This window comes from Phoca vitulina, unplaced genomic scaffold (assembly GCF_004348235.1).
Source record: "Phoca vitulina isolate PV1807 unplaced genomic scaffold, GSC_HSeal_1.0 scaffold30, whole genome shotgun sequence".
NCBI lineage: Eukaryota > Metazoa > Chordata > Mammalia > Carnivora > Phocidae > Phoca > Phoca vitulina.
Genome location: NW_022589733.1, coordinates 23,055,808 through 23,070,190, shown reverse-complemented (window position 1 = coordinate 23,070,190; position 14,383 = coordinate 23,055,808). Strand labels below are relative to the sequence as shown.

Here is a 14,383-nt window from a genome sequence, read left to right as displayed (position 1 = left end):
CAGATAAATGTCAAGGGACTCTCCTAAGAAATAGAGCAAAGATTTATTTAGGAGAAAAATAGCTTCTAAATGTGCTGTCCTCTTACCCTGGGAGTAGCAGAATAGCCTTCGAGTATCACATCAATCGTCTGGTCTGGGTACAGCTCCATTCTGACGGGATGGAGCTGAAACACGGGGCCTGGAGGAGCCCTGGACTCCTGGGAGCATTGGGGTTGGGGCTGGCTCTTAGCAAGACCCTTCTTAGCCAGGCTCTTCTTGCTCAGCTTGTCCTGTGGACAGAAATCTTTGTTCATCCAGAACAACTGTTGGACCCGACGTCCTTTGTTGGTCAACTTGAAGCGGTAATAATAGGTGTCCAGGCTGGAAAAGAGGAGGCAGGGATTGAGAGGACTCAGCTTTGAGGTGTTCTCTTCAGCTCTACACCCTGGGGATTTACTCCTCTGAAAGTATTTAAAAAGTGAGTAATGAAATATATTTTTAAAAATTTAGGAAGGCTAAATCACGAGGCTACAAGGAGCCACCACAGTAATGGGACAAGGTAGTGTCTACTCATGGAGTCCACAGACTGGAGTCCGGCACCTGGGTTTGGTCCCTAAGTTGCCATCACCAGGGAAGGGGCACAGAACACAGACATAGTATGTGCAAAAACCACTCTAATTTACGAGAAATGATTCTGAGGAGTGAATGGAAAACAAAATACCTACTGGAGGAGAGATACATTTCAACTTGTGTTGAGTAAATTTCCACTGACTGAGCAAAATATCTTGTGACGAGCTCAACTTGAAGGGTACTTGGAAGAGAAACCACACATACCCACCAAGCCCAGCCAAAGCTCAAAGGGACTGTATGATGGACCAGAACATCAGCTGTGGTCATTTTTCTCAGACTAGTGCTTTCAAAATTCTGCTATTTCATTCATTAATTCATTTGTTTGTTCATTCATCTATTCCATGAATATTTATTAAGAACCTCTTGATTGTCTGGCTCTTTGCGAGACACTGGGATTTCTAAGAACTTGGAGGTGGCTCAAACATGATTTTGTTTGGTATTGAAAAAAAAAACTGATTTAGGGGCATCTGGGTGGCTCAGTTGGTTAAGCATCTGCCTTCAGCTCAGGTAATGATCTCAGGGTCCTGGGATCAAGCCCTACATTGGACTCCCTGCTTCTCCCTCTCCTCCCTGCTGTGCTCTCTGTTGCTATCTCTGTCTCTCTCTCTCAAATAAATATATAAAATCTTAAAAAAAATAAAAATAAAATAAAATAACTGATTTATAAGCTTATTTAAATTTTTTTCCCCCCAGGGAGAAAACTCATCTCAGGACTGAGGACCGTTTTTTATTTTTAAAATTTTATCAGGCTTTGAGATTTCATCCCCTCTGTTCCTCATTAGAAATAGCATCATAAGTAAGTTGAAGCATCAGATAAATAATGAGTATTTGCCAACTGTCAGGTGTAACCATTTCTATCTAAATATGCATCCACAGAGCAAGCTTACTGGAGTAGCTTGACTTTATGGCTAAGTCCAGGCTTTAGGGAAATAATAAATAATATAAACTGTTTATAAAGTAGGCAGCATCTCTGTCACTTATACACAGTAGGTGTATCTGTCAATCCTCCCAGCAACCCAGTAATAATAAGTATATTTTCTCCCATTTTATAAAGAAATAGAAGCTCTGAAAATTTAGGGAGTTGCCCCAAAATATGCAACCAGAAGAGGCGCCATATGGGTATTTTTTCAGACCCTTACGTTCAAAAGGTTGGCCAACTGTTTCTGTAAAGGGATGAACAATAAATACTTCAGACTTGTTGGGCCATGTGGTCTGTCATGACTACTCAACTCTCCATTGTGTGAAGGGAGCCACAGAAACTGTTTGTATAGGAACGGGCACGGCCATGTGCCAATAAGACTTCATTTATAGAAGCAGGCAGTGGGCTGCACTTTGCCCACCCCTGCTTTTGACACTTCTCCTGGGGATTGCTGGCATTATGATTTTATGGTGAAAGAATAACTGCAGGGTTTGTCCAGAGGAGAAATTGGCAGCTAAAAGCTGCAGTTTGCTTCTACATTCATAGACAACTATTAGCTAACCCTCCATTTCTAGGCAAGTGTCAGAAAATCCTTTGGGGCTTTGTGACACTATTTGTAGACTAAGGAGAACATGTAATTAAGACTGGCGTGCAGTATATTGTTTTCTATAATTATATTTGAGTGCACTTAACAAGAAATTTGGAAATAGAAGCATGGTACGCAATGACAACATGCCCTAGCTTATGGCCAATAGACGGGTGGAGAGGAGCATTTTTATACCTAGCTGACACAAAAACTGTAATTGGATGCTTCTCTGAAAACAAATGAAATTCAACTATCTGAGTCGCCTGTTACTTCATGCCTATTGGTTAATGTATCTTCAATCAAGTGTCATGTGTTGTAGATGGAGCAGAGGAAAGGAGGTGTGGATGGGGTTTTGGGGAGGGCTCCTAACTGACTTTTGTCAGGCACATCTTCTCTAAGTATAGTGTGTCCATCTTGGTTTCAAGGCCTGTTACACCAGAAGGCAGGACTACCCCTCTGAGATCTGTTCACAGTATTGCAACAGGCCAAATTCAACTGGCCCCCAACAGTCGACTAGTGGCAGCCATGTGACTCCTCTGAGGAACCGTGAATAAACCGCCATATCTATCCTCCACTGTTAGCGTTCAAACCTCATACATTTTCAGAGCTGCATTTAGACTGTTCTGCTCACAGATGTCTACCCTATACCACCTTTTATATAAATATGGAGATTCTCTAGCTTTTCAGGTGGAGACAATTGCAAACTTCTCAATTGTTGGTGCATGGGTGGGGAGACAAGCAGAGGACATAATACAAGAAAAATTACCGGCCTTGCAATAACTGATAATATACAATAAATTTTTTAACCTTCCAAGTTATACTCTATTTAGGTCACCACCAAGTTGCATCTGTATTTTCTACATTCATGGAGAGGAATTAGCAGTGCATTGGAATTAAAGAGGAGACATCATGGTTGAGATTCTAAATTTGTCACAAAGAAGCCATTGTATGTTTGAGAGAAAAATGCACTTCTAGAAGTCTCTTCTCTAGTGTGGAGGGACACAGCTTGGAGAACTCCACTATGCTGTGCCTAGGAAATGTCTTCTTGTGGCCGATGTATCCATTTGAAGGGAGAATGAAGACAGGAAGGGGGGAGGGCTGAAGACACTAATTCTATTTACTTAAAATAATTTTTCAAAGTAGAGGTGATGGTCAGCTAATGCAACATCTGTAGTATGTGTAAGAATTGGTCCAGGATGTCTCCCTACCTAAAATGTGCTCCCAAATTGAGCTCTGGAGCAAAGGGCTTATCTGAGACGATGGTGGAGCCAACTCCGGAAGCCTGGACAGGAATCCGATAAGTGTTGCTATTTTCTATGTCCAAAATGACCGTGTCTTTGAAGGTCAGGATGTCATTCAGGTTGGCAGTCAGTGTCAGCTGAACATCGGTTTCCGGGGGAACCAGGCCTTTACTGGGTTCAATCGTCCACAGGGACTTTGTGTGTGCCTGCAACACAAGACTACAAGTTAACAGTGAAGATATTCTTGGCTTTTCATTCTGCTCATGTCAAAGCCCTCTAGACTTCAAATGGCTGGCACTGCAGAACTCCACATCAGAGACAAACTTTTTTTTTTTTTAATCAAAGCAACTGAGTGTTTGTTGGCTTTTCTTTTTTTCAAAAAGCAATCTGATTCTGAAGAGCAAACCTACAATTCCACTTTTGAATGCTCTGTGAAGATTCTTTATATCTCTTTCTCAAAATGACAGTCCAGTTCTCTAACAAGCTTATACTAATTATCTGCTCTAATCTCCAAATTCTGAGATGCTGACAGAAGGTACAACATCCTTCCTGGAATCTGTAATTTTTCAAAACAAATGTTTTTCAAGGGCAAAGTTTCTATGATGTTATAGTGAGGATGAACAGCTTTCATTAATGAACACAATACAGGAAGTTTTTATATATATTATTTCATAATAATCAATGGAATTTTGTTTGCTAAAATTTCAAACTTATTTTGAAATATATGACAGGACTGAATTATAAGTTGGAATTGATGCCCACCAATCTGTTTCCTTTAACCACTTAGACTCTTATAGCTCTCTCTTTCCTCCCTAAGGTCTTTGGCCAAATGATACCTCTCAACGAAGCCGACTCTGCCCATCACATTTTAAATTACAAACCTTCCCCCAGTAATCCTGATCCCCTTTGCCCTGTTCTATTTTTTTTCCCTTAGCACTTACCATCTTCTAACATTGTGTATAACTGATTTCTTCAACATGTTTGTTTGTTTCCTTGCACTAGCATATAAGCTCTCCATAGAAGGGATGCTTATGTTTTTTGTTCTTGTTGGTGTTCACTGATATATGTCCCCAGTACTTATAACTGGTACATAGTTATAAGTGCTTAATAAATATTTGATAAATGAATTAATGTATCTACCTTTGATGTAGGAAAACTCAATTCTCAACTAAAGTAACTTATTCCAGATTTTAACAACACAAATTATTTGCTATCCCTTCCTTATATTAAGTAGAGAGGCTTTTTTTGTATCCTCCATAACACTGGTATTTGGTCCAATCCCTTGGAGCTAAATAGGATAAACTGAAGCACCCTCTTTGCTTAACAGCCCTTTGAATCCAGCATCCTAGCTTTAGAAGAAAATCTCAAATAGCACAATCAGGCTCCAAAGTAAGTTAAAAATTTGGTTAAGGTGTCAAGTCATAAAAATGTTGTAAGGATCTTATTTACTGTAAAAATATAAATTCTGCTTACTTGATGGTAATCTATCTTTTTTTTCAGGCTCCTTTTAAGATTTTCCCCTTGTATTTACTTACTTACTTATTTATTTAATTTAAATTTGATTTAGTTAACATATAGTGTACTATTAGTTTCAGGGGTAGAATTTAGTGATTCATCAGTTGCATATAACACCCAGTGCTCATTACATCAAGAGCCCTCCTTAATGCCTGTCACCCAGTTACCCCATCCCCCCACCCACTTCCCCTCCAGCAACCCTCAGTTTGTTTCCTAGAGTTAACAGTCTCTTATGGTTTGCCTCCCTCTCTGTTTTTATCTTATCTTATTTTACCTTCCCTTCCCCTATGTTCATCTGTTTTATATTTAATTGTAGGGCAGGTTCACTATAAGGTGTCTAATTAGGAGTTTATTTGCATATCCTGCTTGGAATTTGCTACTTTTCTAGAATCTGTGCTTTGATAGCTCTTTTTTTTTTTTTTTTAAAGATTTTATTTATTTGACAGAGAGAGAGACAGCGAGAGAGGGAACACAAGCAGGGGGAGTGGGAGAGGGAGAAGCAGGCTTCCCGTGGAGCAGGGAGCCCGATGTGGGGCTCGATCCCAGGACCCTGGGATCATGACCTGAGCTGAAGGCAGATGCTTAATGACTGAGCCACCCAGGCGCCCCATGATATCTCTTATTTCTGAAAAAATTTCAGCTATTATCTGTTTAAATATTTTTTCTGCCTCATTCCCTTTCCCTATCCTTGTGTGTATATGGCTTTTCTATTGTGTCCTCTGTCTCTTAGACTCCCATCTGCACTTCCCATTCTTTTGCTCTTGGTGCTTCATTTTGGATTTGTTCTGAGCTATCTTCCAGTTCACTAATTCTTTCTTCAGCTGTGTGCAAGTGACTTTTAAACACACCTATTATGTTTGCTTTTACAAGTAAACGACAAAAATGTAGGTCAGAGGAGGCTGGGGTGAAGTGCTTCAGGGAAACCTAAAGAACAAGATGCTTCTCCAGAACAGAGGATATTGAAATTCTTTGATTGTGACATGATTAACTTGCAGGATCTCAGCACTCTACACACTGACATCCAGCTGGCTAAGAAGAGAAGAAAGAGGATGGAGGGTCACATACTGAAACCTTATGTACCAACCCTGGAAATGTTACACATCACTTCTGCCACTTCCGCTGTCTAGAACTCAGTCACACAGCCCTGCTCAACTGCAAAAAAGGCTGAGAAATGTCATCTGGCTCCAAGTCCAAGAGTAAAAGGGAATGGGTGTGGTGAATCACTAGCTGCTTGCTGCTAAAGTCATCCTGATGGTTAAGTCTACTCCCAGATCCTTAAGGTCTTCTCCCAACTGACCTGGATCTCAGATTTTGGAAGGTGAAGAATTTACTCCATCAGAACACAGAAGTGGATGCATAACTTGGCATTTCAACTCCTATGGGAATTGCAGGCCTGGGGTTATTACCTACCTGCTGTTAGGACAAATGGAGGGGCAGCTACAAGAGAAAATAAGAAAGTTCTAGGCCAGGTCATCTCAGCTGTTGGCCCTTCTTCCCAAATTAGTGGCCCTGGAGCACTCTACATAGTTTTACTCATTTATGAGACTCAGCTTACAATTAAAACATAAATCAATGCCATTTTTGTCCCTTTTTTTTTTATCAAAAAGCAAATGCCTTTTGGAAGAAGGTTCTGTCAATGTCATCTCTCCTGTTATAACCATTTATTTTCCTCCTCTAGCCAGTAGCACAGGTCAATCCTCTGTTCATAACGAAGATACGGTGTCACCAGCATAAGTGCTATTTCAAGTCAGGGGACATTAGTTTTCAATGGATGGGTACAATTTCTATTCTGATTCCTGCTGACACAGGTTGGCTGCCCTGGAAAGAAGAGATGAAGTTGCTCTCCAGGGCTGAATTGGTGAGTTTTCTTTTTGATGAAGCTTATTAATCAATGTTTGGCATAAAACCAGGCAGCCAAGTACATCCTCGAATCCACGAACAAGGCACATTAAAATGCCAGCTGCTAAGGTACTGGACTATCCTCCCCCAAAGTCAAGCTTTAAACTGCTCTAACACCCTGTGTCTCTTTGCTATTTGACTTTTAGGGATGTCCTTTGCTGCTAGGAAGGACTTGGCATATATGATATTTTCTGTTATTAGACTGCAGATCTGATGAAGAAGGAATGGATGAATGATAATCATCATAGCTATGGAGGACATTCCACAACCTTTCAAAACTCCAACACAGTAAGACAACAACTGATGGAAATAGGTTAGGAAGGAGGGCTCTGAAGGAAAAGGGATGTGGGTTTGAGTCCCAGCTGCAAAGCTTTCGAACTGTTGGATCTTGGGCGTGTTACTTGACCACGCCCAGGCTCAGCGTTCCCATTTGGAGCTGGTGACACCAGCTGCACCTTCTGCGCAGATTGTGGTGATGCTTCTCGTGAGGTAATGCATGTGAAACTCAGAGCAGCATCTGACAAATAGTAAGTCCTCACAAATGACAGCCACTGTCATCATTTCATCAAAATATGAAATGTCCCACATGACACATAATCATGGGCTCAACAGTATTTTTTTAAGATTTTAAAAAATTTATTTGTCAGAGAGAGAGAGAGAGAGAGAGCACACAAGCAGGGGGGAGCGGCAGGCAGAGGGAGAAGCAGGCTCCCTGCTGAGCAAGGAACCCAACGTAGGACTCGATCCCAGGACTGTGGGATCATGACCTGAGCTGAAGGCAGACGCTTAACAGACTGAGCCACCCAGCTGTCCCTAGGCTCAACAATATTTGCTAAAAATAATAGATTACAAAACTGAGAAAACAAAGAGGGATGCTAAGAAAGCCTATAACAGACACTACCCTTTACAGAAGAGAAGCAGCTTGTAAGGATTTGTGATAGACAGAATTATAAGGTGGCTCCCAAGATGTCCCTCTCCTAGTGTATAGGTATCTTCTCCCAGTTATTTAATCAAACATGAATCTAGGTGCTACTGTGAAGGGATTTTGCAGATGGAATTAAGGTCCTACATCCATTGATTTTAAGGTGGGGAGATTATCCTTAGTGGATCAGATGAGCCCTTAGAAGGGATTGGGCTCACTCTGGAAGACAGTATGGAGGTTCCTCAAAAAGTTAAAAATAGAACTACCCTACAACCCAGCAACTGTACTATTAGGTATTTATCCAAAGGATACAAACATAGTGATTTGAAGGGGCACATGCACCCCAATGTTTATAGCAACAATGTCCACAATAGCCAAATTATGGAAAGAGTCCAGATGTCCATCGACAGATGAATGAATAAAGATGTGGTACACACACACACACACACACACACACACACACGCGTAATACTACTCAGCCATCAAAAAGAATGAAATCTTGCCATTTGCAATGACGTGGAGGGAACTAGAGGGCTAAGTGAAATAAGTCAGTCAGAGAAAGACAAATATCATATGATTTCATTCATATGTGGAATTTAAGAAACAAAACAGATGAAAATAGGGGAAGGGAAGGAAAAATAAGATGAAAACAGAGAGGGAGACAAACCATAAGAGACTCCTAACTATAGGAAACAAACTGAAGGTTGCTGGAGGGGAAGTGGGTAGGGGGATGGGGTAACTGGGTGATGGGCATTAAGGAGGGCCCTTGATGTAATGAACACTGGGTGTTATATGCAACTGATGAATCACTAAATTACCTCTGAAACAAAACAAAACAAAACAAAAACCAAACAAAGGTGGGGAGATTATCCTTAGTGGATCAGATGAGCCCTTACGGTTTCACATATTTGTTCCCAAAATGATAAAAATGGGCTTTCCTAAGCCTTCCATCCAAACTTCAGCAAAACAGGTGCCTTTGTTTTTTTCTGTGAATTGGGAGTGAAAAGGCTGAGTCCTTAGAGCAGCCCATGAACAACACATATGAAAGGTTAGTACATGCATGTGCACAGGACTGTGAAAGATGGAAAGATGGTAATCATCTGCAATTCAGAATTCCATGCCTGCTGGTGATGAGTGTGACACCCTGAGGTGTCACGTGTCTGAAGATAACATCTGCTTTTTATTTTATAATAGTGTATCAGTGCACTTAGGCAGCGCTCAGCTCCCAAGGTAATACAGTCAGAGCTTTTAGAAGTTTCATCATGGTGTATTTAATATTTGCCACAAAAGACAGAAGTGAATGCTATCGTTTGCACATGTCATTTCAACAATAAATGAGAGTGAATATACTCAGGCAGACCTCCTCTTCCATAGTGCTAATGACCATGGAGCTTGAAGAAAATGCTGTGTACTTTCTTCAAAATGACTTGTTTGCCAGTTGAAATCTGTAAGAATTTCCTTCCATGGAACGAGAAGACACAAATAACAACAGGAACCAATGTGCAGAGCTAGGGATTTCTTTGGATTAATACTATTATCTCAGCAGACGATCAATTCTTTGTGGAACAAGAACAATGAACAGTCACCGAGGCCTTTCTCCTTTTCGTCTGCTAAATATGGTATCTCAACTCATTTGATTATCTTCCCTGAAGTGAGTCACTTTATTACTTAAAAGAATTAACTGAGAATTAGGAGATGAAGTACGAAAGAAATGGTGCCGGAGCTTTACAAGGGAGGCAGTGGAGGGGAATGTTTAAAAGAGTGGGCTTTGAAGTCACATGACTTGGTGGTCAACTGTGGACTCTACCCTTTGTAGCCAGGTGATCCAGGATTAATTTTAAAATCGATTTCAGTTTCCTCATCTGTTAAATGTGCTGCTTGAAGATGAAATAAAACAGGAGCCAAGCATCTAGCACTTTGTCTACCACAGAGTAAGTGCTCAATAAATGGTGGGTATTATTAACATTATCTATCAAAACTTTACATCCAGTTCCTCTTCCTGCTTGTGCCCTCCCCAGTCTACATTAGTGACACGGTTCTTTTTCACAGGGCTGATCCTGCTCCTCTCCTGCTGAAGATACTGGAAGGCTCTCCACGGTCTGGACCAATGGTGTTGAATCCTTTATCCCCTTTGAGAATGCTATGGAACCCCACCACAGAAAATGTACACACACACACACACCCAAACTTGACATGTGATTTCCAGGGTTCATGGTGGATATTTGCCACTTTTTCTGTTTGCAACATGGCAGCCTGTAATCAAGACTGGTATACCTTTGGTCTGGAGAATCCATTCCAAATTCTTCAGAAGAGGACCCCAACGCACTTTTCTAGGCTTCCTTTCTAGGCACTGTCAATTTCCAAAATGCACCCTTGGCTTTGGCCCTACCAGCTCACTCACCCCTCCCAAGTGTACTGTACATCATCACTGCACTTAACTATGCTACTCTGTGGGATCGTACACCCCATTTCCCTGTCTTCCTCCTCCTTATCCTGCAAGTCTCCATTCAAATGTTTTATGTATGAACATTTTAAGTTTTATAGAAGAATTAATCACCTCCTCCCCTGTGGTGACATATCATAACATAGTGTGCTGTAATACTGTATCGGTTGTGTATTCATTTCTTTTTCTGAGATTGTAAACCCTTCGAAGAAAGAGACCATTCTGTGTGCTTTTATGCCTCTCACTTCAGTTAGCACAGTACCAGGAATGGGGAAGGTGTTCAAAAAATATTTTTTTTGTCAATAAATATATGAAAATATTCAGCCTTACCAGTAAGCCAAAGAAACACTAACAATACAACATTTTTTTTTCATCTGCCAGATTTGGCAAAAACAAACCAAATGCTGGCAAGGGTCTGAGAAAGGGTGACATTCTTCAACACTGCTGGGGGTAGGATGTAAATTGGTATAAATTTTCTGGGAGAAAATTTCCTAAGATATATTAAGCCTTTTAGTTATGTTCATGTCATATGACCCGGCAAATGCATTTCTAGAAGTCTAGTCTAGGAAACGGTGAGGAATGTGATCAGCAATTAGGACATGAGCACTGTTTACGGTGGTGAAAAATTGGAAGCAATCTATTAGTAGGGGATTAATTAAATCAACTGTGGTGGAGCCAAGTGAGGCAATAAAATCAGTCACTGAAATGATCTGAACAGGAATGTTCCTTAATGATTCATACTGAAAGTGACTACACTTCATTGTTGAGTGAAAACAGCTGGTAATGAAGTCGGATTATCCCACGAGAGGGGGTAGAAATACACAAACACACACACACAGTGACGGTTCAGAAGATATACACCGAAAATTTAACAGTGGTTATATGTTTGGTGGCATTGTGAGTGGTTTTTTTCTTCCTCCATTTGTTCTACAAGGATAATGTCAATTGCATTATAAGAAGACGTGCACTTATATTTATTGAAGAAAGAACTCGTCCTAAAAGGATATGGGCACTCTCTTTAGAGCCCATGTAATTTTAACTTTGTTTGCTCTCTTGCTTCTATTTCATTCCTGGCTTCTTTCTTTCTTAGAAGTTTTTCTTTGTAAATAAATAATACAGGTACACAATGTAAAACTCAAATGAGTATAAGGGTAAAGAGTCTCTCTCTCTCTCTTCTGTCTGTTGATAGCCACTAGCTGCCATCCCGGGAGGCCGCCACTCTTGGCAGTTTGCTGCGTATCTTTCCAAAGATTCTTTATGACTTAAAAAAAAAAGCCCCTTTTTCCACAACCTCTCCAACATTTGTTGTTTCTTTCCCTGTCCATTTTGGCCATTCTAACTGGTGTAAGGTGGTATCTCAATGTGGTTTTGATTTGAATTTCCCTGATGGCTAATGATGATAAACATTTTTTCATGTGTCTGTTAGCCATTTGTATGTCTTCTTCAGAGAAGTGTCTTTTCATATCTTCTGCCCACTTTTTGACTTGATTATTTGTTTTTTGGGTGTTGAGTTTGAGAAGTTCTTCTTTTTTTTTTTTTAAGATTTTATTTATTTATTTGACAGAGAGAGACACAGCGAGAGGGGGAACACAAGCAGGGGGAGTGGGAGAGGGAGAAGCAGGCTTCCTGCAGAGCAGGGAGCCCGATGTGGGGCTCGATCCCAGGATCCTGGGATCATGACCTGAGCCGAAGACAGACGCTTAACGACTGAGCCACCCAGGCGCCCTGAGTTTGAGAAGTTCTTTATAGATCTTGGATATGAGCCCTTTATCTGTAGTGTCATTTGCAAATATCTTCTCCCATTCTGTGGGTTGCCTCTTTGTTTTGTTGACTGTTTCCTTTGCTGTGCAGAAGATTTTCATCTTGATGAAGTCCCAAAAGTTCATTTTTGCTTTTGTTTCACCAGCTTTTGGAGATGTATCTTGAAAGAAGTTGCTGTGGGCGATGTCAAAGAGGTTACTGCCTATGTTCTCCTCTAGGATTTTGATGGATTCCTGTCTCACATTGAGGTCTTTCATCCACTTTGAGTTTATCTTTGTGTATGGTGTTAGAGAATGGTCGAGTTTCATTCTTCTGCATGTGGCTGTCCAATTTTCCCAGCACCATTTATTGAAGAGACTGTCTTTTTTCCATTGCATGTTTTTTCCTGCTTTGTCAAAGATTATTTGACCATAGAGTTGAGGGTCCATATCTGGGTTCTCTATTCTGTTCCATTGGTCTATATGTCTGTTTTTGTGCCAGTACCATGCTGTCTTGGTGATCACAGCTTTGTAATATAGCTTGAAATCGGGCAACGTGATGCCCCCAGCTTTGTTTTTCTTTTTCAACATTTCCTTGGCGATTCGGGGTCTTTTCTGATTCCATACAAATTTTAGGATTGTTTGTTCCAGCACTTTGAAAAATGTCATTGGAATTTTGATTGGGATGGCACTGAAGGTATAGATTGCTCTGGGTAGCATAGACATTTTCATAATGTTTATTCTTCTGATCCATGGGAATGCAAGTTGGTACAGCCACTTTGGAAAACAGTGTGGAGGTTCCTCAAAAATTTAAAAATAGAGCTACCCTAGGACCCAGCAATTGCACTACTGGGTATTTACCCCAAAGACATAGATGTAGTGAAAAGAAGGGCCATATGCACCCCAATGTTCATAGCAGCAATGTCCGCAATAGCCAAACTGTGGAAAGAGCCGAGATGCCCTTCAACAGATGAATGGATAAAGAAGATGTGGTCCATATATACAATGGAGTATTACTCAGCCATCAGAAAGGATGAATACCCAACTTTTACATCAACATGGATGGGACTGGAGGAGATTATGCTAAGTGAAATAAGTCAAGCAGAGAAAGTCAATTATCATATGGTTTCACTTATTTGTGGAACAAAAGGAATATCATGGAGGACATTAGGAGAAGGAAGGGAAAAATGGGGGGGGGAATTGGAGGGAGAGATGAACCATGAGAGACTATGGACTCTGAGAAACAAACAGGGTTTTAGAGGGAGGGGGGAGGGGGGATTGGTTAGCCCGGTAATGGGTATTAAGGAGGGCACGTACTGCATGGAGCATTGGGTGTTATATAAAAACAATGGATCGTGGATCACCACATCAAAAACTAATGATGTATTATTGTATAGTGACTAACATAACATAATAAAATAAAATAAAAAGTCCATTTGCATATATACTACTTTTTCTTACATAAATGATAATAGCATACTTTCCTGCAGCAAGATTGAAATTTTCAAATTTTTATGAAATGTACACATACAAATAATTTGCAAAGTCAAAGGGTTCTAGGAAAAAGACATGAAAAACAGTAGTCCTTCGAACCCACTCTTCCACCCTTCCCCATTTTTCCTATCCTTGTCCATTAACGGAGGCAACCGCTGTCAATTCTTTTTGCATTTTCTTGTGGCGTTTGCCTTCCTCCAAGGAACCTACTGCTACTGCTTTTCAGTTTGAGCATTATCAATTTATTTCTCTCTACAGAAGACAATGACAGCTCTCTTCTCTCCCTCTCTCCATCACTTTCTTCCCCTCATACTCCCAATATAGTTAAAACTTATTTTCTGGTGAGAATCTACACCGTGAGCATGCAAATACTATTCACAGCTGAGCTATGAAAAGCATACTGTGATTACATTTCCATTTGTGTACAACTTTTATTTTCCCAGGAATTATTGTCTTGTCTTTGTTTGTTGTTTAATGTATCTATCATGGACACATCCCCAAACTCTCAAAGCGGTAAATGTCCTCTCTAAAACATCCGATTTTCTATCAGCTCCATTTTCTTAGAGACAAATCTCTCCTGGAGCCATCTGTTCTGCAACTCCTGTCTGACCTGACTGCTCTGTGGGCCTGCAACACATCGGGCATCCTAAGAATGCCACACAGCACATCCTGGGTATTCCTTGAGCTTCTTTCCTGGGTCTGAGCCTTTGTACCCCAGATCTCATGTTTTCCTCACTTCGGTGGAGAACGTTCTTCACTACCTTCCCAAGAAAGGATTCATGGAGGGTAAATGTTTTGAGATCTTGCATGCCTGAAATGTCTTTATTCTATCCCCACATCTGATTAATCTTGTGGCTGGTTGATGAATTCAAGACTAAGATTTATTCTCCTTCAAAGAGTCTTTTTTTCCACTCCAGTGTTGCTGTCTAGAAGTCTGAGGTCACTCTGGGTTCCTGATTTGTTTTTTCTTTTTGAGCACTAATACTTTTCCATCTGGAATTTAAAGATGTGTTTTC

The 14,383-nt window shown here is 40.6% G+C and overlaps 1 protein-coding gene across 1 annotated transcript in view; it reads right to left on the bottom strand.

Annotated features, from left to right (window-relative positions):
• The window catches only part of HYDIN (HYDIN axonemal central pair apparatus protein), a 340,806-nt gene that overhangs the window by 159,851 nt on the left and 166,572 nt on the right, over window positions 1–14,383 (bottom strand). Inside the window, exons 19-20 of the mRNA XM_032424356.1 lie at window positions 3,323–3,561; window positions 87–360 (exon numbers count right to left, since the gene is read on the bottom strand). Of these exons, the coding sequence (XP_032280247.1) occupies window positions 87–360; window positions 3,323–3,561 (513 nt within the window). The remainder of the gene's footprint in view (window positions 1–86; window positions 361–3,322; window positions 3,562–14,383) is intronic.